The sequence below is a fragment of the Perissodus microlepis genome, chromosome 12 (genome assembly GCF_051167445.1).
Source record: "Perissodus microlepis isolate ML-2025 ecotype Zambia chromosome 12, ASM5116744v1, whole genome shotgun sequence".
Taxonomy (NCBI): Eukaryota; Metazoa; Chordata; class Actinopteri; order Cichliformes; family Cichlidae; genus Perissodus; species Perissodus microlepis.
In genome coordinates, this window is record NC_140472.1 from 26550093 (window position 1) to 26574386 (window position 24294).

General features: G+C 38.5%; 3 protein-coding genes across 8 annotated transcripts; 1 reads left to right on the forward strand and 2 right to left on the reverse strand.

Moving 5' to 3' along the window:
* The first annotated feature begins 102 nt into the window (after positions 1-102).
* On the forward strand, positions 103-13954 carry osmr (oncostatin M receptor). Its single transcript, XM_084947301.1, has 17 exons — positions 103-335; positions 525-676; positions 904-1054; positions 2612-2884; positions 2979-3108; positions 3621-3769; positions 4004-4137; positions 4234-4375; positions 5132-5217; positions 5345-5552; positions 6948-7136; positions 7223-7324; positions 8558-8713; positions 8924-9076; positions 9213-9294; positions 9397-9481; positions 11133-13954. The coding sequence occupies exons 1-17, from the start codon at positions 254-256 to the stop codon at positions 11538-11540; spliced, it is 2682 nt and encodes an 893-aa protein (XP_084803427.1). The 5' UTR covers positions 103-253; the 3' UTR covers positions 11541-13954.
* Positions 13643-19228, reverse strand: LOC146376445 (uncharacterized). Of its 4 annotated transcripts, none has more exons than XM_084947309.1 (6): positions 18346-19228; positions 17858-17912; positions 16993-17061; positions 15707-15782; positions 14490-14574; positions 13643-14238 (listed from the first exon to the last, which is right to left on the reverse strand). In XM_084947309.1, the coding sequence occupies exons 1-6, from the start codon at positions 18430-18432 to the stop codon at positions 14119-14121; spliced, it is 492 nt and encodes a 163-aa protein (XP_084803435.1). In that variant the 5' UTR covers positions 18433-19228; the 3' UTR covers positions 13643-14118. The 4 variants fall into 4 exon arrangements, with proteins under 4 accessions (XP_084803435.1, XP_084803436.1, XP_084803437.1 ...); XM_084947310.1 differs by having other exon boundaries at positions 18259-19228; XM_084947311.1 differs by having other exon boundaries at positions 18186-19228.
* Positions 19229-19339: 111 nt separating this feature from the next.
* ykt6 (YKT6 v-SNARE homolog (S. cerevisiae)) lies at positions 19340-24289 on the reverse strand. 3 transcript variants are annotated; one of them, XM_084947307.1, is made up of 8 exons: positions 24213-24289; positions 23554-23698; positions 23335-23417; positions 22478-22578; positions 22287-22391; positions 22019-22084; positions 21371-21472; positions 19340-21264 (listed from the first exon to the last, which is right to left on the reverse strand). In XM_084947307.1, exons 2-8 carry the CDS (start codon positions 23655-23657, stop codon positions 21229-21231), a joined length of 597 nt encoding a protein of 198 aa, XP_084803433.1. In that variant the 5' UTR covers positions 23658-23698; positions 24213-24289; the 3' UTR covers positions 19340-21228. The 3 variants fall into 3 exon arrangements, with proteins under 3 accessions (XP_084803433.1, XP_084803431.1, XP_084803432.1); XM_084947305.1 differs by having other exon boundaries at positions 24043-24258; XM_084947306.1 differs by having other exon boundaries at positions 24149-24252.
* Between the last annotated feature and the right edge of the window lie 5 nt (positions 24290-24294).

The window sequence follows — 24294 nt, forward strand, 5'->3', positions numbered from 1 at the left end:
TCATATTGTGTGTGTATATATATATATATATGTGTGTGTATATATATATATAAAACTGTTGTGGCAAACATCTGTTTTTGGTGCATTCTTACTTATGTGAAAAACGGCACAGCACCATTGGTTTAACATTTAAACACTCCTCTCTTGACTTCCGATTATACATTATGCAACACTTGCACTCCTACTCATACTTGCTGCTGACTTATGAGGCTTTCAGTTGGCGTGCTCAGTGAAAAACGGTTCACATGAGAGGATGATAAATGTCAGGAAATCCTTTTTCAGCCTTTTCGGGTTGTATCTGATATTTTCGAACACTGAATGTTGCTTTGACGATGGTAAGTTGGGTTCGTTTATGTTCTTTCTGATCATTTTAAAGTTCTCTCAATATGTCGTCTTGATGTGTGCTCAAACACAGGTAAAGAAATTCTGGAAAGTTGATTCTGTTCATTGTCTAAATAAACAGGACCAACATTCTGGGACCCTGAATGTGTAACTTTACATCCTTCTGTTCTGTCATATGCCAGGCTGTTATCTGCCAAAACCAAACATCACTCTGAAAGCTATTAATGACAAGCAGACCCTTGTGGTGAGCTGGTTGGTAAAACACAGCAGTTTTGTGGGTGACATTTATGAGATCGAGCTCAGCCGCACTGAACAGCACACCGTTATTTACACTGTGAGTATTGAGAGGTGTGTTTTCTGTGTTTAATGCTGTTTAAAAGTCATAGAATAGAGTCAGAATGTTACATATAAAAGATCATTTGTATTTTTTCTGCCAGGTCATCACAGAGAAAGACAGAATCTTTTTTTTTTCATTACCACCACATTTAATTGATTCTGTAATCCTGCTTTTAAGACCTACCAGTGTTATTATGAACAATTATTTCCTGTTTTTTAACCTAGAAAAATGTGAGCGTATCACCTGGAGTTTCGGCCAAATACACATGGACATGGATCTCTGATCTGCCTCTGGAGTGTGTTGATCACTCTGTCAGAATGCGATACTATAATCAGTCTGTCCAGAGTCCTTGGAGCAACTGGATAACCAACTCTGGTGAGATGTTATGCTGATCATTAAATGTCAGCCTACGTGTTTTACTGATGAGGTTAAAAAGCAGCAGTTGTCGTTTTCTTAGGAATGAAGCGTTTCTCAACATCTGCAGTAATTGCAAACGTCTCTTTCAACATATATCTTACGCATACAATGCAAATATGTACATGGTTGGGAAATAAGGTGTTGTCTGCAACACTCTTTTTTTAGTTTACTACCTATAAGGGAAGAAAAGTAAAAAAAATGTAATAAAAATGAAACTTTTTAAAAATGTTATAGTTTCTGTGGGTCATCAGTCTGGACTCAAGGCAGGGTTGTTGTTTTTTTTGTAATAGCCAAGCGAGTCCAACAACGAGTCTGTTTGGCCTTGTCTTGTTGAAATAAGTGAGGCTTTCACTGAAAAAGACATTTCATAGATGCATTTATTTTTTAGTATGTTGGTTATCTACAATTAATCAGGCAAAATGTGACTGAAATGTCGACTCTCAGCTTCAGGGTTTACATGAGCTATTATATATATATATTATATATACTGCATTTCGTTGCCTTGTACTTGTGACATGTGCAATGACTATAAAGTTGAATTCTATTCTATTCTACTATATTATACAGCAATTTTTAAATATAATTTCCCGTTTTCAATGACTCAAAAGAAATCGGGCACATTTACTACTGGACACAATTTTAAATATATAGATTTTTGTTAATTCTTGGATGAAAATTATTTGGAGTCAATGACAGCCTAAAGTTTAGAAACCATAGACATCACCAAGTGCTCTATGTTCTCCCTCCCACTGTTTACTGCAGTTTGTTGCTTGTTTTTCTGTCTCTGTGATATCCTGTGTCATAATACTGCTTCTTTCAGCAATCATATCATGCAACACTTACAGTCATGTCCATGTCATAACATTGCCTTTACCAGGTGTGACAGAATACTTTGCTGCGTAAAAACATATTTTTTCTCTTTTCTTTTGTGTTGCTTATCCTTGTGGTCAGACATAATGTTTGACAGAATACTTTGAGTCAAAAGGTGTTTATTTCTTCTTCTTGGGGGGGGGTTGTTAAGTTATGTAAATTCTAATCGATTTCATCTTTCTTCTAAACAACCATTCTTCCGTTTCTTGGAATCTGTATAGTCCTCAGGTACGACGTCACTCATGAAGTTAAAAGAAATTGCCCATGCCGTAATGCACTAATCCAACCCGATATCATTAAGGATGGTGAATGAACGACACACTAATGACAAATCACATGGCCTCTCTCCTCAATAAGCTGGAGGATGCAATGTTCATCATTTCCAAAAAAGAAAACAAAAGTCTGAAAGCTTTGATTGGTCAGACCACAGAACAGTTTGCTACTGAGCCTTAATCCACCTTAATGAACATGGGTGCAAAGAAAGCAGAGGCATTTCTGAATCCCCTTTGTTTTTTGTGTCTCTGTCAGTGCAACAATACAATTTTTGTTCCCCTTTTAAGAACCCTAGAACATACCAAGGGATTATGCATGAAATTCTGAACAGCTCTTCATCAGACTGCACTGTAACTTTACTTTGTCTTGCAGGATTCAAAGCAAACGATAAGATCCACATTTTTCCCTCCAGCCGTGTGCTGAGGCAGGGCAGCAGTGCCATGTTCTGCTGTGTTCCCCCAACAGGGGTGAACGTTAAAAGAATGACCTTCAGGAACGAGGAATACCGTCTTTTGAGCATTGGAGGCGGAGTAAAAGCTATTACTGTAAACAACCTCACTATCCCAAAAGGAATAATTAAGCATTTGTTACTGACCTGCGATGATGCAACAGGCAAAAGTGTTTATGTCTCGAACTATATCAGTTGTAAGTTTGAATCTTTCTTTTTTTGTATTCTTTATTAATTTAATGCAGAACTTGTACATGTATAACTGTATATGTATATGTGTGTATATTGTAGTTCCACCCCAGAAACCCAGAAACCTCAGCTGTGTAACCTTTGACATGGTATCTGTCAGCTGCACCTGGGATTCACCCAGAAAGCGACTCCTGCATGATCGCAACGTGCAAATTTACACTCTCCACATAGAGTAAGCACATGAAGTACACACCTTATATTGTAACACAATGTAAGGCATAGATGGCAGTGATTTTCATAATATTGGACTGATTCAGTGCTGTGGAAAAGTTTTGAGCCACCAGCCATATTTTTATATTTTGTTTCAAAGGAGCGACACTTATTGAGAAATTTTGAGGTTTTGTGAATGTCTTATAAGGTTTTTCTGGCATATATGAGCATGTCATGCAGTGTGTTCCCAACAAATTTGAGGAAACTGGAAAACTGGAGTACAAAAAAAGAAACAGCAGCCCCCCCACCCCCACCCCCCCAAACCAAAGTATCTACAGCAGATAGCTCAAAGTCACGTCTCCTTGAAAGATGAATCATGGGAAAAGTCATCAGTACAAATTTCACAGGGCACAAAAGATTTATTAAGCCTAATATAAAGTAATCAAACCATAAATATTATTTCACAAAAGTGTAAGCTGATGTGCTGGATGTGTTTGACGTCTTTTCCAATTCTATTGTTTGTTAAAAACACAGAAACTCAGACAAGGCTCCCTTCACCTGTGAGCAGTCATCATGTACTTTTCCAGCTGTGCCACACCTGCAAAATTATAACATCAGTGTGTGGGTGAAGGACAAGCTAGGAGAGGAGATGGAACGTTATAGCTTCAACATCTCTGACAGAGGTCAGGGGTCATCTTTGTGTATACAACATATTCTCAGTTGTGTTTTTGAAGACATAAAGACACGTACATGTCAATTTAAACTGCTCTGTGGTTGATGCTTTCACAATTTACCTACACTGTGTAGTGAAATCAGCGTCGGTGTTGTTTTTGTACTGTTTGAATGTTCACTGCACAACCAGTGCAGAAAATACACTGATATAAGATACATGGTTCGTGTGTGTGTGTTGCCATTAGTGTTTCCTGTTGTGAAGTCGCTGAGAGTGAACCGCGGGGTGACAGACGCCACAGTGTCCTGGAGCATGCAGGAAAGCTTGACTCATATGAACCTTATCTGTCAGGTTGCTACAGTCCCAATCGGCACCGTGGAGGTGAATTCATTTAAGTTAATAATAATAATCATCAAACTGTTGAGTGAAGAGTTGACATTTTAGTGCATGTTTTTTTTCCATTTACTTCTGTAACAGCTGAGGTGCAACAACATTATGAGCAGTTTCTGCGACACAAAACTGGAGCACCTGGTTCCCAACACGAAGTACAATGTCAGAGTACGCTGCACTGTCAATGGACGACTGTGGGGAGAATGGGCAGAAGAAACCTTCATAACAGGTAAATATAAATATAATTAGAAAAAATGTTGTTTTACAAATATCATATCGTGTTCAAGTCCAGATTTAATAAAGTGTGAGAAAGACTAAAATTATTGAAGGGCAAATATTAATTTTCAGTGTTTAGCTTTTATCTGCAAAATGATGCTGCATGAAGGAGCAATTATTGCATACAAACATATTTTTCTTTTCTCTTGTGTTGCTTATCCTTGTGATGGGTTTGTTCATTTGAAAAGAGACTTAAATGCAACATTTGTGTTTGCAGTAGTTTTTCTTAACATGATCTTCACATGAAGAGTCATCAGTGCACAACGATTTATTAAGCCTGTTATAGAGTAATCAAACTACAAGTATTACTTCACAAAAGAGCAAGCTGACACTTTGCTGGATGTGTTTGAGGTCTCTTCCAATTCTCTTGTTTGTTAAAATTACAAATACTTGAAAATATCAGTAAAGTAAAAAGCAAGAGCTTAGAAACAAACTCCCAAAGAACTTTCATTCTTTCATTTTCTTTCATTCTCCATGTACTGTCAGGCTTTGAGACAACACTTTTCTTTTCGACCACTCAAAGCCACATTTCACCATATATTTTATTCTACATGCTGTAAGTACTTTATCTACTGTGGCCAATTTAGAATCACCAACTAACCTAACAAGTCTTGGTCTCGGCTTGCTTTGGTACATACAACAAACAAACAAAGTGCTCTGGTTCAATGATCTGCTGCCTGTTATGCTTTAAACAAGTCATTTTCCTCAGATCCACTGGTGTCCTTGGATTTATGGAGAAGAATACAGCCGCTGTCTAACTCGCGCACCCGTCAAGTTACTCTGATGTGGAAGCCAGTAAGTCATTTTTCTGTGCCCTTTGAGCACAAATATTTGGTGGAATAGTACTCTGGTTTTAGAGAATATATAGTATGTCACCATTACCTTGAACATCCTTCACCCTTAATTACTAATTTATTCTCAGCGTATTGCTGGCACAGCAGCCACAATAAACATACAAGAGTACACAATTCAGTGGTCACAGGAAGGCCAAACAGAGTCGGAGAACAGCAGCGTGGGCCAGGCAATGGTGTCCATTGGCCCAGGAAAGTGTGACTTCACTGTCCAGGCTGTCCTCCCCTCTGGCACCTCCATCCCCGCCAACATCACCATCCCACCAGCAGAGCACAAAGGTGAACAGCTTCTCTACACCCAGAGTCTCTTAAATTTAAATGCTTACTTAGATGTTTAACAGTTTTTTTTCCTTTGATAAAACAAATAAAATATTATGGTAAATTTACAAAAAGTCTGTAAATTTCTTAGCTTGGGGTCATTAAGAGGGAGCCGGATTATTCAGGGCCTTGTATGTGAGTAGCAGGATTTTAAATTCGATTCTGGATTTAAGAGGGAGCCAATGAAGAGAAGCCAAGGAGACATATGTTCTCTCTTTCTAGTCACTGCCAGTACTCTTGCTGCAGCATTTTGGATCGACTAAAGGGTTAAAAGGGACTTTTTAAAAACGTTTAAGACTGATTATAACAATTTAAAGTAGTCCAGCCTAGAAATGTAAATGTATTAACAACAAATATCTCTGTTGTTTGTTTCCTTGAATTAAAAAACTAAAAAAGAGAAACAACGAGTGTCACCAGAGATTAATAACAAGTATGATTCAATGCAGAGAGGTCTATTAACACATAGTGAGTGAGGAAGAAACACCCAGAGCATCATGGGAATCCCCCAGCAGCCTACGCCTATTGCAGCATAACTAAGGGAGGATTCAGGGTCACCTGATTCAGCCCTAACTATATGCTTTAGCAAAAAGGAAAGTTTTAAGCCTAATCTTAAAAGTAGAGATAGTGTCTGTCTCCTGAATCCAAACTGGAAGCTGGTTCCACAGAAGAGGGGCCTGAAAACTGAAGGCTCTGCCTCCCGTTCTACTTTTAAATACTCTGGGAACAACAAGTAGGCCTGCAGTGCAAGAGCGAAGTGCTCTTATAGGGTGATATGGTACTACAAGGTCATTAAGATAAGATGGGGCCGGATTATTTAAGACCTTGTATGTGAGGAGCAGAAGAATTCAATTGTGGATTTAACAGGAAGCCAATGAAGGGAAGCCAATACAGGAAAAATCTGCGCTCTCTTTCTAGTAACCTGTTAGTACTCTTGCTGCAGCATTTTGGATTGACTTAAGGCTTTTTAGTGGGTTTTTAGGACATCCTGATAATAATGAATTACTGTAGTCCAGCCTAGAAATAATAAGTGCATGAACTAGTTTTTCAGCATCACTCTGACACAGGATGCTCTAATTTTGGCGCTATTGCACAAATGGAAGAAAGCAGTCATACAGTTGTTTAATGTGCACATTGAAGAACATATTCTGGTCAAAAACAACTCCAAAATTCCTCACAGTGTTACTGCCATCAAGAGTAAGAAACTGGTTAGATACTGCATTTCTAAGATTTTTGAGTACAATAACTCAAGTTTTATTAGAATTTAGAAGCAGAAAAACACTTTGCATTTTCAAATCTACTCAGCCAGGGTCTAAAGTCCTGAGTTATTTTTGCTTTGTTTTGGACTTTTTCCCCCAGAAAATCTCCCAGTACAGAAGCGTTTAGACAGCACCAGCGAGGGTGGTTTCAATCTGACATGGGAAGATCAGAGCACTGCCACCTGTGGCTATGTTGTGGAGTGGCTATGTTGCATGCTGGGAAATGCAGTGCCTTGCACTCTGCAGTGGAAAGTGCCAGAGGGAAATAATGCATTGTTATTACATGCTAGTAAGTTTTATTGTTGTTTTCATTCAGCAGTTATTGTAAATACATTTACTCTTGTTTAGCATTCACTGTCATATTTTTATTTTTAGGTGAATTCCGAGCAGGTTACAGGTATACGTTTTATATTTATGGATGCACAGACAATGGATATGGACTACTGGAGATACAGACTGGTTACTCACAGGAATTCAGTGAGTTTTGTTATTGCGTGTGTGTGTCTATTGTATTCATTTATTATGTAGAGAAGAGACATTTGAGGCTGAGTGCTGTGTTTTAGCCACTGAAAATTAGAAGTATTTTTAAAAAAAAAAATAAGTTTTTATGTCATAATTCTTCTTACAAAGTGTAGTTAAGATTGACTCTCATGTGATTATATTCTTTGTCTGTACTGGTAGGTTCCCAAGTTTGTCAGAAATACCATAATTTTTTGCAATTTTTGACTCTGCATAGCACCAAAGTAAATTTTAAAATTAAATATATGATTGAAGTGCAGACCTTAAGCTTTAATTAAAGTGGTTTAACAAAAGTATTTAGTATATACCTCAAGTATTCAACTTGAATTATACAATGTTCCCTGTTTTCTGAAACTGAAAAACAAACAGTTCCAGGGCCATGAGGCCTGTTTCCTCATTATTCCACGACAAATTAAGCAGATAAAAGATGTGGAGTTTAAACAGAACCAGTTTTTCTTGACTTGTAGGTTTTCTGACAATCTCGGCTGCTTCAATTGCTTATTGTGATCCAAGAATGATACCATGATATTGAGACTGGGACTCTGTAAGCATCATGTCATCTTTAGCTTTTTACCTTGTTCTTCTGTTAAGTCTCTGGTCTCTAGCACAGAATAGGATGGTGAGAAAACTTCTATCATAGTTTGGATCTGGAGTGTGCAGTTGAAAGTAAACGTTTTTATACACTGTAAAAAAAAATTTTTTTTTTAAACTGTAAAAAAACAAAACATGAAACTTTTTTTTAACAGAGGTTGCTTTTAATGGTAAAATTCAATGCGTTTACAAAATACAGAAAAAAGCAATAATCCTTAAAAAATTAATACAGAAAAGTCCTTTATTTTAAAATGGTACATTGTACCGTACATTTACCATTTTTACAGAGTAGTAGTTAAAATTTTGACACAGGATATCTTATCTTTGACTAATAGGGGCACCCTGTAAACAAGATAGTCTTTCCTGTTTTGCAGTTCTGATATGCAGAGTGGAGTAATTACTGTGATGCAATCATCTGAAGAGCTACATGTTTAAATAACAAAATACCATATTAGTATAGGTATTTTATAGAAGTTGAGGTTTTTGAACTCAGGGGAAACTTTGTTTTGAGAAACTGCATTGTTGCTTTGACACCAGCTAAGCTGCAAATGTTTTAATTAGTTCGGCCTTCCTTCCTCATTACTATCTCCTGTTTCTCAGATTCTGTTCAGCGCCCAAGTCTGGTTGAACCTGTTCAGAGTACTTCCTCTTCTGTGACACTGGAGTGGCATTACAATGAAGATGATCCAGCTCAGCCAGCATTCATCATGGGGTACCTGGTTACAGTGCAGGAAGTAGGATCTGTTTTGCTGCCAGGTCAGGTTGCGAGAGAGTGTGGAGGAATAAACCAGCAATGTTGATCTTCTTCATCTTAATCTCAGTCTGTGGACGTGTTCTAATTATTTACATGATTGAATTTATTTTGTATTTCTGGGCAGTGTCAGATAAACCTGATTTGAATTAAACTTAGTCAGGATGGTGCCCAGCACAATTATTTAATCTGTGTATCATCCTGTGTACATCTAGATCGGTCCAATGTCTCAGTTGCAGATCCCCACGTGAAGTTTGTGACCATAGAGAGTCTGAAGGAGAACACAGAGTATACTTGCTCTGTGAGTGCTCTCACTAAAGAGGGGCCTGGGCTACCAGCCAGCATTACCTTCAGAACCAAAATCAACTGTGAGTTTTAAAACACGCAGGGGGATCCCAGAGATACCGCTACTGAACTGTATTCTTTCCTGGGAGAACCTTTGATAAAAGATGTCAACTTCCAGTGCATAAAGTAATTAATTTCAACTTCTTTTTCCTCCTGTAGACAATTCTCTCATAATCAAGGTACTGACTCCCATCTTTTTACTCATGGGCTTCACTGTTCTCCTGTGGTCCCAAGTGAAAATGTGAGTAAGGTCATCTTTCAATAGAGACCTAAAGATAGAATCCTGAAGATGATGACATAAACCATTTTGAACTCTTTAAAAAAAAGAAACTATCTGTTTCAGTGTGAGGAGCAGGCTGAAGGAGATATTTATTTACCCTGTGGATATGAACATTAAAACTCCAGAGTTCGAAGGCTTCCTGCATGAGGTATGAGCTAATCACTGAGAGAGCAAAAAAAAAAATGCACAAAGAGGAAATATCCAGCCTAGGAAGGAATGATATATATTTCTGACTAGGGATGGGTATCGTTTAGGTTTTATCCGATACCGGTGCCAAACCGGTACTTTTGAAACGGTGCCGGTGCTTAAACGGTGCTCAAACCGGTGCTTAAAGAATGGAGAACACCTACTCAACGTAAATTACACACGAACAACATTACGCTACTCACGCAGAGAAGAACGGCTGCTGCTGCCATCATCATCCGTCATCATTTCTGCTACACTGGCAGGGCTAGGGGCCAGGACTCTATTCTTCGGGTTTTTGGGGGATGTTGCTCCGGGTCCGATAACTGGCAACCCACCTGCAGTAGATGTGCACGGAGTGAGGTCTCGCAGCAAGCTATCAAATACGGCGCATTTCTCGGCTTTTAAAAAAAACGCTATGCGTCGCCAGGTGTTTCATCGGATTTGAGGTGTTACCTCCTTTGACAGTATCACAGTATCAGCTTAAAGCACTTGTTGCAGGCTGCTGAGTTTGCATATTTTGCTGTGAAGTACAGCCATACATTTGACCGGTCCTCCTTGGGCATTTTTAATCTGTAGCTCTGCTCTAAAAGAACGTACGTACCTGGACCCGCCTACTGTCCTCGGAAACGTAAAATGATTGGCTAGAATCTAAAGTGTATCACAGCTCAGGAAAAAAAAAGCACCGAAATAAAGCACCGAAATGTGCGCTGCTTTTCGGTCTGGTTACTACCGTTTATGTCAGAACCGGTGCCATCATGGCACCGGACACCGGTACCCATCCCTATTTCTGACACAAGATTCTAGCTGCTCAGCAGTCCGAGGTCTTTGTCATATTTTTGTTTCATCATAAACCAAATGTTTTTCCACTGATGGACTGCAGGCAAGCCAGTTCAGCCAGCTGATTCTCCCACTACAAAGCCATGTTGTTATAATGACTGCAGTATGCAGTTTAGCATTGTCTTGCTGAAATATGTAAGGTCTCCCCTGAGAAAGATGTCTGAATGGGTGACAGTGTTGCACCAAAATGTGTAGATCAATTGCATAGACACCTATTCCCCCCTAATACCATCAGAGATGCAGGGTTACGAACTGAGTGCAGATAACAAACCGAACGGTCCTTCTCCTCTTTAGGTCCACAGAAGACGACAGCATTTCTGTGTTGTCTTCACGTTTGGCTTGTTCTTTGCATGGTAGAACTGTAACCTGTCAAAGATTTCTGGAAGTCTTCCAGTGCCCTTGCAGTGATTTGCAGGAATGAATCATGCCTGTTTTAAGGCAATGTCACCTGAGGGCCCAAAATTTAAAGCCATCCAATCTTGATTTCATCCTTGTGAAAAGGGATTTCTCTAGATTCGTGGGGTCTTTTGATGATAGTATTTACTGTAGACAATGAGATAATAATCAAAGTTTTCGTTAGTTGTCCAAACATTATAAACAGATTGGTGAACCTCTGCCTATCTTTACTTCTGAGAAACACTGCCTCTCTCAGATGCTTTGAGACATGCTGCTACCATCAGTCTAAACCTTTGATTCCCCCGCCCCCGCCTAACTAAGTTTGTGTTTATATTTGGATTTGTGCCTGTCACTTAAGTTATTATATCTTCTTTGCACAGACTGATCAGTGGCTGCAGTCTCAGAAGCCAGAGGAGTGCATCAGCTGTGACATCCAGATTTTGAATAGCAGACCCTCTCTAAATGAAATAACCGCACTGAGAGATTCTGAGCTTATGAATGAACCATGCTCTCCTAGTTTGCAGTCCTCGCTTTCATCTTCATCACCTTCTTGCATGCTGCTCGAAGCAAATTACTGTCCACAGTTAGCTACTCTGCCCTGGGACAGACCAGCCTCTCAGCAAGTCACAAGCCTGATGAACAGGAGTTACTTATACACTTTGAAGGAGGGTTACTCTGAACCACCTAACGTTGTATTCAGTGAAACCAAATCAAGCTTTGAAGCTTCTGACTGCCCCCTTGAATCATGTGGTGTCATATATGGTTATATCGCCAATGATTCTTTATAAGTACTGAGTCAAGTCTGACTCAGTATTTCTTCCTGTCCCATACCGTAAATACAGAATTTGTTTATTAGACATATTGTGAATCAGCTACCCTGTATTCATGCTAAACTTTAAATTACACAAGTGGTTTTGTTTAAAAATGATATTGTATGGGCGTTATCATAACAAAGAATCAATAGTGCACAAAACTCAAATCAGATTGTCTAAAGTTTGATGTGAGAAGAGAAACAAAAACTCAGGATTTTGCTCAACTGTGAAGGAACTGGAGATGTTATCTACAGGATGTAAGTGCTGCAACAGATAAGGTAGATGAGCAGGCTTAGATGTTTGCATATTTTCTGAGCATGACTTTTTAACATAGCTTGTGATGCAGAAGGTGCTGATAGTGGTGTAGTTGTTAATGGGATGTAGGTATAATGCTTGAAGTGCCGAGCTATATGAATCCATAGTTAAAAACGCGACTCGTGTAGCATTGCTATTAGCTCATTTGGTTCAGCAGGTGACTCATGTGTCCTTTGAAATGAAAACATGAATAAAGTGCTTTTCTATATAACTGTAAGAACATTATTAGAGGTATTAGTTTAGGAATTTTTAACACTGCCATCTTTTCACCTTTTCTCCATATCCTTTTAGACATCCCAGCCCTGTCTGATTCTGTGGCATGCATGCTCACATTCACACTAGATTAACTTGGCTCAACTTGTTTTCTTTTCTTTTCAGAATCCTATTAAATGGCTTTCTTTTTATTTTCAAGCATTATTAAAATATCCGTTTTCTTTCTTTTGTCATGAAGGTTGAATAAAAAAAAAAAGGAAAATTAGAGGAAATGTTTAGTCATCATTTCTCTGGAATTTCTCAATCAGTGACTCATAATTGGAATTTTACACTTCAGCTCAGGCCTACTTGTTGTAACAGGTTGTTCAGCAAATTCTCACCTAAGTTTACATGCATTGTGTTCTATACAGTTATTATGCAGTTAGCACACCGGGTACAGCTCATAATCTAATTTAATACAAAGTAGATTCAGGTTGTGTTCTATCGTCTTGCACATTTACATTTTACAGTTGAAATTAGTGTTTTTTTTTTAGCTCAGTTATTTCTAAGCCTTCTAGGAAAGTGAGTGAAGTCTATAGCATTTCAGACTCCAGTTATGATTCTATTTTAAGATCACACCTTTTAATAACATGTTGATTTATAAACGGTTTCAACTATTGGTCAAAAACAAATTGTAAGTACTAAGTATTTGTACTCATATTAGTTTTAGTAACTAACACAAAGTTGCAGAACACAGAGTGCAAAAATGCCCTTCTGACAGGTTGTTCAAATAATACCTTGTATAAGGCAGAACTCACACATTCACCAAATACTTTTCATAAAAAGTAAGACATGACAATTAGCACATCTTAATTAAATCAAGTCCTATCCTTGTATATTCACTGTTTCTGCTGTTAATCAAACCACACATCTGCCTTTTTTCCATGCCTTTAAATCAAATGCAATCAAGCCATGACTGGTTTGGGTAATTCAAATGTGGAGTATCATATATGTTCATATTTAAAATCAAAAGTTTCAGTATCTCTACTGAAATCTATTCAAGCTTCCTCCACCGAACACTTCTCCCCCACATTCGCTCGTTATGAAGAGCCAAGCGTCAAAAATGGTTAAAATGAGTCACATCTGAGTTGATATGACAGAAATAACTGCTCAGACTTAAGAAAATGTGGTTCATCAGAGACATGCAATATAGCATATGTATATGTATATGTATAGCATAGTATATGTATAGCATAGAAAAGACCAGAATGACTTTTTCCTCCCCCTTTGCTTCTTTCACATAGATTTAAATTGAGTCACACAGGACTACACGACTGGTAAATCAGAATAGATTCCTCATTACAGTCACATGAGCACTTAAGCTGTCGATTACTTTAAAATTTCTGCATGAATTCAGGAGAAAAAAAAAGACCAAAAGAAACAAAAACAGGTGCTGTACAGCCTGAGAGATATTGAAACTATTGACTCAGAGCTTTACTCAGCCCATATTTTAAACACCTAAAATAAACAAAGAAAGTAGTTGATTAGATTCACCAAACAGTCGCATCCACTAAATGTAAAAAATACTTTTATTATAGACTCATACAGCAGTTACAAAATCCTGAGGAGCAATTGTGCACATAAGCTTGTCTGAGGCACCACTAGGTGACAGAACAGGATAAAATGGTGGATGCTACTCTGATCTGATAATCAAATCCAAAATATTATAAAGAAATGCTAAAACGAAATAAGAATACATGCTTAAAATATAAAGATCCATTTGGTACAGTTGAGAAATAAAAAGCTAAAATAGCTACATATACTAAAAAAAAAAAAAATACTATATTCTCTCTGTCTTAGAGTCATTTACATGCAGCTCAATAGTCACTGGAGTGAGTTGTAGCCTCCCTCAGTAGTGCATAATTCACAGAAAACAGAAAAAGCAGACTGACCTGCCAAAACAGTGTTTAACGTCACCATGACTCTTTAAGTAAACAGAAGCCACCAGCAGACCGTAAAGCTGAGGAGGCACATGTGGCTCATCCATTTAGTTTAGCCAATGTCCATGAAATTTAAAATCCAAGATAACAGAACAACTGCCAGATATCGTCCATGTCTTCACATAGAAGCTCTCTGATGTACTCTTACCCTCAACTTGTTGTGTTTTCTGGAGAGAAAAAAAAAACGAGACAACCAACACAAATGAGCTTGTTTGCATGCAATAAAGCAGTGAAATGGAATAGGTGCTTATCAAGAAATGGGGCACAATTTGTGTTTTTGTGACGAGCTCAGATACAAAGTTCAGACGTGTGACCCCTAAAAGCAGGTGAACAAACTGCTGTTTGCTCGACTACAGTGTCAACAAGATCCAACAGAAGCTTCGGCAAAATCAAGTTTCAACTTGCATCCGTTCCTTACCGTTGTGGCGGTGACACCATACACTTCCACAGAATAGCATACAGTCCAAGCAAAAAGGCGATGAACAATGCGGCTGCAATGGAACCTAAAAAGCACAAAAACATGCATGTTTTACAAATTCATTCATATCATGCATTAGCACTTAAAACTCAACATAAACTAAGGGAAGCATCATACGATATGCTGCTTCTGGAATATCTGACAAGCATGCACAATTTGTTTACATGCTTTTATTACTGAATTCATCTGTTCTTAAACAGATAAAAACCGTGTTATATGGCTCTATATGCTCATATACACGATCCTCATTTCCTTATTTGCTTAATAGTATTAAAAGAAAGATTCACTCTGCAAGAAAAAAACAAGCTGCACGATCCTGTTTAGCACTTCGTGCATTTCTTTTGCCACTTCCTAGACCTCTAATCTCTTATGATACAAAGACAATATAAAGTGCAGTTATAAATTCTGGGACTCCACCCACAAAACCTGAACATCGATGCTGTAATTCCTTATCTGACTCACCATCCATCACAATTCACAGGTTACTGCAGTGTGTAAAGTACACAGAGAACTTGATGAGTTTTCTTGTCATTGGTTGGCTCTACTTCACAATGAGTGTGAATAAGTGAAGGACCCTCGCAAACAATCATATCAATTAAATATATCACCAAATAAAAGTGGTTGAGTTTAGGAATATTATGATTACAGAGACGCACTTAACACATCAACATGTCGCAGCATTGACCATATGACCAGATCCTAATAGAATGGTGACAGGAAAGTCACAAAAAAAAAAAAAAAAGCTGTGAAATGACAAATATAAACTTGACCTTGAGGACAGTTTGGGTGAAAACCCTTTAGCTGGTTGGTGTGTGTAGGTTTTACAAAAATCTTAAAAATACTCTAGAAGTGCCGATTCTTGTAAACTGTAAACAGATAGATGAAAATAGCTTACCATAGCATGGTGTTAAAAAATAATATAAAAATCCTTTAGCTAAATTTGCCCCCTCCCCTTCATGAGCATCTTTCTTTTCTGCATCTCAGTGCACAGCTTTTCCTCCAGTGTGTCAAACTGGTAGCATGTTGACTTGCATTTTTGTTTCAGGGAAGCGGCCTGCCTGCAGCCCAGACCTTTTATCACTTTAATATATTTAGTGCATCATGAAACAAACAGTTTGAAAAGAAGAACCAGAACTGCTGAGCAGCTAGAATCCTACATCAGACAACAGAAGGAAAGTCCTCTCCCAAAAGTCCAGCAGCTGGTCTCCTCTGTTCCCAGATGTTTACAGAGCGCTGTTAAAAAAAACAAAACAAACCACATCTCAAATTTTTTGAGATGTGTTGCTACCACCAAAGTCAAAATTCCATTTTGTTTTTACATCGCATCTCAACTTTTTGGATTTGGGGTTGTTGTGTTAATGAATAACACAACAAGAGGATGCTTCAGGTCATGCATTTATCCTGATACGCTAAGAAACCTGAAGTCATCATCTTAAAACTGCTATTTGTCTCCGGGCTGTAGCTACAGAATCAGCTCTCATTACCAGGGTTGATCCTTTGCCACATAAGTTGATGTTTGCTCTGTGCACAATGGGCCTTCCAGGCAGCGATGTTAAAAAAAACCAAACAAACAAAAAAACCTCCAGATACACAAGGAAATGACTGAAGGAGGGAGACATTAAATTTACATCAGGTAGGTTTTTTTTTTTTATTTTTATGACCACTGTCCCTAAAATGTATGACTGCACCTAATAATAATGATGGGATTTCATTCGACTTTCAAGTTCTGGGTGTTTGATCCTCTTCACTTACACTTATCTCAAACATCAGATAAAAAGTGTACCACACACTTTGCTTACAGAAGTGCAGTTTACTTAAGATGTGCTATATGCTCTTTTTTTTTTTTAGCCCTCTAAAGTTTTGAACTTTAAAACAACTTGTTTTAACAACAAGTTTGGGTTCTCTGGTCTAGCATACGCATACTTCAACAGCGAAACACATCCGGTCATACTCACAGGAGCTCCATGATCAAACAGCAACATGACAACAAGAGCAATCTAAAGTCACAGGGGTGCAAAGCTTATTTAGCACAAGGGTCTGAAGATAAGAGAAAAATCTGCCTTCGTGTCTCGACAAAACCATACAGGATATCAAAAACGTCATATACAAACACAAACTCACACACAGCACAACAGCAAAGCATCATATTTGTGTTTATCGCTCATTCAATAAATATAGCCCTAAACAATTTGACCAAAGTCAGACAGTATTTTGCAGTCACACTCCTAAAATAACTATAAAGTGTTTCTAAGGTGTTTTCAAGCTTGGCTGACTGTTGGTTGTGTAACTTGATTCGGTTTATTTTCAGTCTCGACTCTCTGGGAGAAACAGGCATTTTTGTTCGTTGTTGACTGAAGGTGGTCCATTTCACTTTTTTTTCTCTCTCTGCAACAGGCCCTACATGATGTAGAAAAACTTAATTTTAGACAAAAATTATGCTCACCTGGGATCATTCCATTAGTGAAAGTAGGAGAGTCCTTTGAGTTGGGATGAGTGGCAGCTGCAGTAGAAACTTTACAAGGAAGAAAACAGAAATACATGAATCCACAGCTAACAAAAGTCTATTTAAGATATATACTTGCCTGCATAACAAATGTAAAAATATGACACAGTATTTTAAATTTTTACTTAAAAGTTCCATGTGAGTGTAAAGGACATAAACAACATTGAATTAACACTGAATAAATAACATAATTGTGAAATACTCCGATCGGGATTCAACAATTTTATTCCCAAGCAGCTTTTGCTGTGATGCGTGGTGAAACTGTGTCAGTTAAAGATTCAAATCTACACAGTGCTCACGCTGCTGCAATACACATGCTTCTTTCTCAGTGAGCACACTTTTTAATTACATGAACAGTTCCAGAAGCAGTTGGTTGATCCTCACTGTCTCCATTAAAATCAGTAACACCCCTTTCGTGTGATCCATACCCACAGTTGTTTCATAACACAGTAAATAATTTGCATTTTTGTGCAAGTTATTGCTATGCGTTCGTGTTGAGCAGAGACTATTGGGCGTCACTGAAACTGTGCCATGTTGTTTTTTTGCTCCCTATAAATAGAATGGACTGAATGGAATTCACCTGAAGTGAATTTATTGGATTCTTTCATCGAGTTTCAGGTAGTTAAGGCACTTTTTGGTGGAGTTACTATCCACGCATAATACTGTGCCTAAAATGAAAACACTACAAAATATTGCAGCATCTCTTTCATTCTGTTATCTTGGGACTCTTCTGGTGAACTTACGACTGCAACCCAAGAGGAAGAAGACAGGTATGAGAAAACCTCAAGGAAGAGATAAGACCTACCATTGCTCTGCTGCACAGCATGTGACAACTGCTCCCCGAGATCTCGGTCGACCATCTGAAAGTGCAAGCAAAACATTCGGGTTTTTTGCTGCCTACACACACACACACACACGGAGCGGGACACATTACAAGTCTTTTAACTCGCCTTCTTTGTTAAAAACGTGTACATCTAACGTGTGTTACAGCAGATGTGGGAACTTGCTGCAGGAAGTTAAGGTGAAAAATCGGAGCGTTTGGGGGGCATCGACAGGCACAAAGGTAAGAGAATGTCCAAGAAAATGTAAAACGTTTGCGCCAGAGCAACGCTTGAGCGTGTGAATCTACTTACAGCCAAACAGAACAGGATACGCTCCCAGTAAAAACAATCAAACAAACCCGCTTATAAACACCTAAATCAGTACCGTGTAACCGTCGTCAGACAGATCCCGACAGACTTGTTTTTGGTACATTGTCGCTCACAAAACACACAAAAAGCACTTCCTTCTCACCTTTGAACTATTTCCGTTATTGATTAGAGCGCTGCTTTTGTTTTTCATCTCCGTCCACATTTTCAGGGCAGTGCGGCCAGACTTCATCAACTCATGCTGTTTTTCTCACCTCAGCGGCGCCCTGAGACGCACCTCTCGTGGTGCGTTCATGTGCTTCTTTTTGAACTCGTACAACAGCGCACACAAGCTTGCTGCTAATTTTCGACGCAGTGTAGAAATGATTAGGCTACATAAGCAAATTGATTCTTATGTGCTCTATAATGCTGTAATATTAAGGAAATGCAACATATACTTGCTTGTTTGTTTATCACTTTGACTAACCTTTGATTAAAAGGGCTCATTGATGCTTAATTTACAATGAAGTAGAACTAATGCCCCCCCTCCCACCTCATTATTTTCTGTCATGTATACTGCTACAATGGTTGCTCTTCATATTAAACTTAAGATAATACACTGAGTGTGAATAAGTGTCAGGCTTTTAAATTGCTCCAAAGACTGAAGTTGCTTCACTGTTCTTGGCTCTGTGTGACGCTGGTGACACACAAAGAGGTAGCCAATTAAAATAAATATAGAAATTAAAATGAAGGAGTTAAAACTGATTGCTTTATTTTTTGGGGCCTACGCCAATGCGTTCTAAAAGATATATGAGGATTATTTTAAAATGCAAATCATACAAAGCTGCTCAAGTAGGAGTCCAAGAACGAAATATGAAACTGAGCATAACAACTCCACTTTAAGCCAAGCTGCATGGCTACACCATTTTAACATTTCTTTAAAGTTACATTTCCTACAGCAAGTGAAGGAGGCGCCAGATCGGCCCAACTTCCTGCAGGAAGAAAGCAGTCACATATCGCAAAAGTATGCTGATCCAAGATAATTATATTTACAGCAGGACTACTGATTTTCAGTGAGTGTATACAATGTTTTCCTGCCACCACATTCACCCTGATAAACGCACTTCCACTCGGATAGATAAAACAATAAGGACATGGGACACAGCAAAACACTCTGCTTTTTATCTAAGCAAGATTACATGTTCTGCAAACAGTGTTTGAACAAGTCAGTGTTCCAAAAACAAAACGTTAACACAGACAGAAAATTCATTTATTATCAGAAGACTCCGTTTTGAATTTGAAGACCACATCTTGACCAAAATATATGTTTAATGCAGACCGTTTAATACACTGGTCAGAGTAAGACCTGACCTGCAAATAGCCACAGCATAACTCCACAGATCAGACAGACAATCAAATTCAACTTGTTAATTGGAAAATTGCAGGGGGAAAAAAAAGAAAAGAAAGAAATTAAACAAATTTGCCAGAAACAACCCTGGACAAGCTTCATATGGGAATTAGTCATACGAATAGAATATACACAAAAGCTAATTTATGAGAAATTTGTTTTTCTCTCCATTAAAGAGAATCACACAAACAGTCTGCAGATATTGCACAAAGGTTTACACTGTAAAAGCAGAAAGAGCAACTCCAGATCACACATACAAACCTCAGCGCATACACACACACGCGCAGGCACTCAGCGTTAATAGAGCCTGAAGCCGGATGGTATATTTCACAAAAATCACTCACACTCACAGACACACACATACAACAGACAAGAGCATGGAGAAACATCTAAAATGCACAACCAAAGGCATATCTTCCTGAAGAATGAACTTTCTACCCCTACCACCAAAGGAAAAAACAAAGCTCCTCTAGTCAAACAGCGTCGGTCATGGAGTGTCTTAAAGTAAGTGGGGTCTAAAATATTAGTCAACAATTGTTTGTTCTCGCTTTAAACTTAATTTAATCAAAACTTGACCAGCACACAAAAACAGGGCAGAGAGTGCATGAGCACCTGAGGTTACCCAGAATCACCATTGTCAGAAAAAAAAAAAAAAAAAAAAAAAAAAAGGCGGTAAAATGCCAGTGATCCCAGAGGGATTACAGACAGATGTACAAGTCGTCCAAACACAAAAACCTGATTAAGTGTCGTGTGTGGGATATCGTAAATGAGTGCAAACACGGCAGCGGGTTTCATGTTAGTCACACTGTAATAAGGCTGCATCTATGGCAAACATCGTTATACATTTTATATCTAATCTCCGACTTCTCATTAGCTTCAAGCATTTTCATCATCACTTAACAAAGCAGTTATCCAAAGTGGGAATGTTAACGATTTCAACAACAAAGAAATTATGTAACCGAACCCTGTACAGAAGAGAAGTTTAAAAATCTCTGTCTAAGCAGATATCACATGTCAAAACAGCCATCTGCTGTCTTGGCTCATTTTAGAGTATTTCTACTGACCTCAGCACTGAGGTTCATGAAACCATAAAGTGAATGAGCAGGGCCACCTTGTGGGCACAGAAGGACTGAACTGCAATGCTGACACGCTGAATGAACAGAGATAAGACTGTGGGATTGTCAGAGTTGCCATGAAGCAGCAGCACAACCATGGTTAATACTACTTCAAATTTTAAGAGTGGAGACCAGACTGTCAAGATCTGATTCAATCGAAATAACATTAAATGGTTTGAAGACATTTTAACGACACATCACCAATACATGACGTCACACTTATGTCTCCGGCTGGTACTGAAAAACTGCACAGATGTTTACCTTTTCAATGGTTAAAAATAATTCATGTTACTTTTCCCCCCTGACCAAACCCCATCACTCCTTCAGCCCCCATCAGTCACAATCCGCAGAGGTCGCATTACAGACTGGCCATCCTTTCTTGCTCTCTTCTCGGTGTCCCATTTTGGATTTGACGGCCTCTGAACTGTCTTGGTTGAGAGCTGGTGGCAGGTGGATGATGGGAGTTGTAGGAAAAGCAGAAAGGCAGAGATAGAGAGGCATGTCCAAGAAGGACGAGGCAGCGACATCACATGATTTCACAGCAAGAGTTCTGTTTCCGTGCCTGAAGGTTAAACACAAATATGCAAATAGTTTGCCCTGCTTAGTAAATTCAGCGTACAGTCTTGAAATTTAGCATAATGTCAATAAGGTGAGTCATTCACACTTACAGTCTTGTAGAAGGCTTTAGACTGGTTTCCCAGATGCTCCGACTTTGCCACAAGATCATCCAGTTTCTCTCCTCTTTCCAGCAGACTTTCCATGGTGTTGTGCTGCAGACAACAAAATATTCATTTATGAAACAGCAGAAACACTACAACTTGGTTTTAGTTAAGCAGATTGCCCAATATGGTTAAAAAAAATTGCAGCCAATAAGAGAAAGTTGCCTTTCAATCCATTACATTTTGTCAGATGACAGGATAACATAAAGTCCAAATGCAAACCTTTCCAATCCTTGCCAATCTGGACCCTATGCTATGAAGCGAGTTCAACATACCCAGGGTATGTCTAACTCCAGAGAAGTTAATAAATGTCTAAAGAACATAAAAATGTGAATGTAAAAGGAACAAAAAATGCTTTTTTGTGCTTCATTCCTAAGTTTTAGTAAGGTATAAGTTGTGATAGCTTTTCCATCTGCATTCCAGAGGGATAAGAAATAACTATGAACACATCTGATTTCTGATGTAACTGAAAGCATGTATTAAAAATTTGTTTTAAGAGACCATCATCTCTTTCTGTGTTCTCATACAATGCAAAATTTGAGTATAAATTAATGTGGACACTTTTCTACTTTGATTTATGTATGAACGGTGGTTTACCAAAATGATCTTTGTCTCATCCAGCTCTGCCTGCACTTTGGTCATTGCATCAGCTTCCCTGGGGTTCTGTGGATAAATACAAAAATACAACCAGCTATCAAGTAGATACATTTTGCACTATACAAGTAAATTCTGCCAAATGATGTGAGAATCTGGTGATTATGGAGTCCTTCTGATATTGTTTTTAAATCACACAAACAGTCTAGTTGCAGTCATACACTATCAGATCTTTCGTTAACATAAATTCTGAGAAGTAAAACAAACTGACCTGGTATTTAGAGAGGTGAATGTCAAGGGCTTTGTAGTTAATGGTGTCAGGATTACCAGAAGGCCAGTCTATACTGTCCACTTGCCTAGAGAACTCCTCTAATACCTAAAAAACAAAACAAAACAATGTCAACATTGAAATCAACAACAAGTCTCATAATATATATATATTTTTAAAAATATATAAACCACCTTGTCAAGCAATGTGAAACAGACTCTCTGTGGATATTCAGTATCTGCGATGACTACAGCACCCAAATTGTCATTTCTCACATACACATGGCACAGGTACTCTGAAAGGAAAAAACAAACAAACAAAGGAGCAAGGTGTGTTGTTATCAGAACAATGTTCACCCGATCTTATTGTACAGGAAAACTACTGTGTCTAGTGGTGCATTGAAGAAGGGCCAAAGAATAAAAAACCTTATTAAAATACAACTTAGCAAAATGTTCTCCATAAGACTCCCAAAACAAAAACAAACAAACAACACACACTGATTATGAAGCATAATTCTGTAATGACATTTGTTAAAGTCCATGTCACATGATATGATGATTCAGCCTGCATGAAATTGAAAAGGGGAAAGCAGTCTGTGTACTCCAGGAACAAGGAAATGTTTAGCGTCATTGTTTTGAGACAGCTTACATTTTACTCTATTATCTCCAACTGTTTAAACTTGACTTAAAATGTCCATTTTCAGGTCAGAGAACATGTTACAGCGCCATCACAATTTCCCTGTCAAACATCAAATCACTTTTCAGCAGAAATCGCCTTCTGCCCTGCTGTGACACAGGACACTGCAGGAACTCATTCTTTTATGATATTACAAATCACAACTGTTATATATCAAATTATTGTTCTCGTCCTTTGAGATCTGTGATAGTCTTTAGTATCCATGTAAGCGGCTAATGTGCAGCCTTTTATACCAATACCACTGTAGGAGGACACTTGGCAAAAGGTTACCCTGAATCTGTAGGGTCCTCTCTGATGCAACAGCACTAATCACTGCATCACAGGGCCACACCTAAAACACTCTAAATCTGTTTACCTTGTTCTTTGACAGAGGCACGGGTTCCTTGAGATGTTCGTTCAACAATCAAGGCACTGGTGAAGGTCATGAACTCCTGAATGCTAAACAAACCAAAGCAATACTTAGTGTAGAGAAGGAAACACTTAGAAATAGTGAAATAAATACTACCCCGTGATGTGTGAGGTACAGGTCAGTAAACTACAGTAAAAACTGTTTCGTTTCGTTAGTGAGACGCACCTGGAGCGCTGAAAGAAACTGAAGGAGGACAGGTCGTAGGCCGCTTTGAGAAGATTGGATTTGGTCGCTCCTTTGTAGAGGATGCTGAGACTGTAGAGCTTCATATTGCCACTGGTTCGTGTGTCAGTTACACAGTCCTAATAGTCTGATAACACAAGAACAATCACATGAGAGCATTATCCTTTATCCGGTTCAGCTAACTAGCTTCCCTGCTAACAAAAAAAGGGAAACTTCAACGATGTGAAGCTCGCAGCAAAAGCAGTCGCCGCCTAGATAAAAGCTTGTAGGCTAACTGTTTACTCTCAGCCATAGTCATCTTAGATTAACAATGTTCCCTCCTTACAGATGGGATTAACAGGCTGACTGACGGCGAAAAGCAAAGACTGCAAAGAAGTTGATTCAAGTTTTAAACTTGTCAAGAAAATTACAAAATTTAATCAGATTAGCTCCAGCTGCTATCTACTCTAAGGCAGGCCTCGGCTAACTTACCAGCTAAAACTATCGCAAACCGTCTGATTCCAGTAAAACAGACAGAAAAAGTACAATTCCGTATTAAAATAAAACTCGTAGGTATGCACGAAACACGTCCACCAACCTAATCACAGTATAGTTAGCGCTAACTTAACAGTTTTTAACATGAACTTAAAGTGACCAATCACCACGTCACGGTCCCCAAACGGTGCAATCTGACATTCACTCCGCTGGAAACACGCACACCGCTGTGCTAAGAGTTCCGGTTGT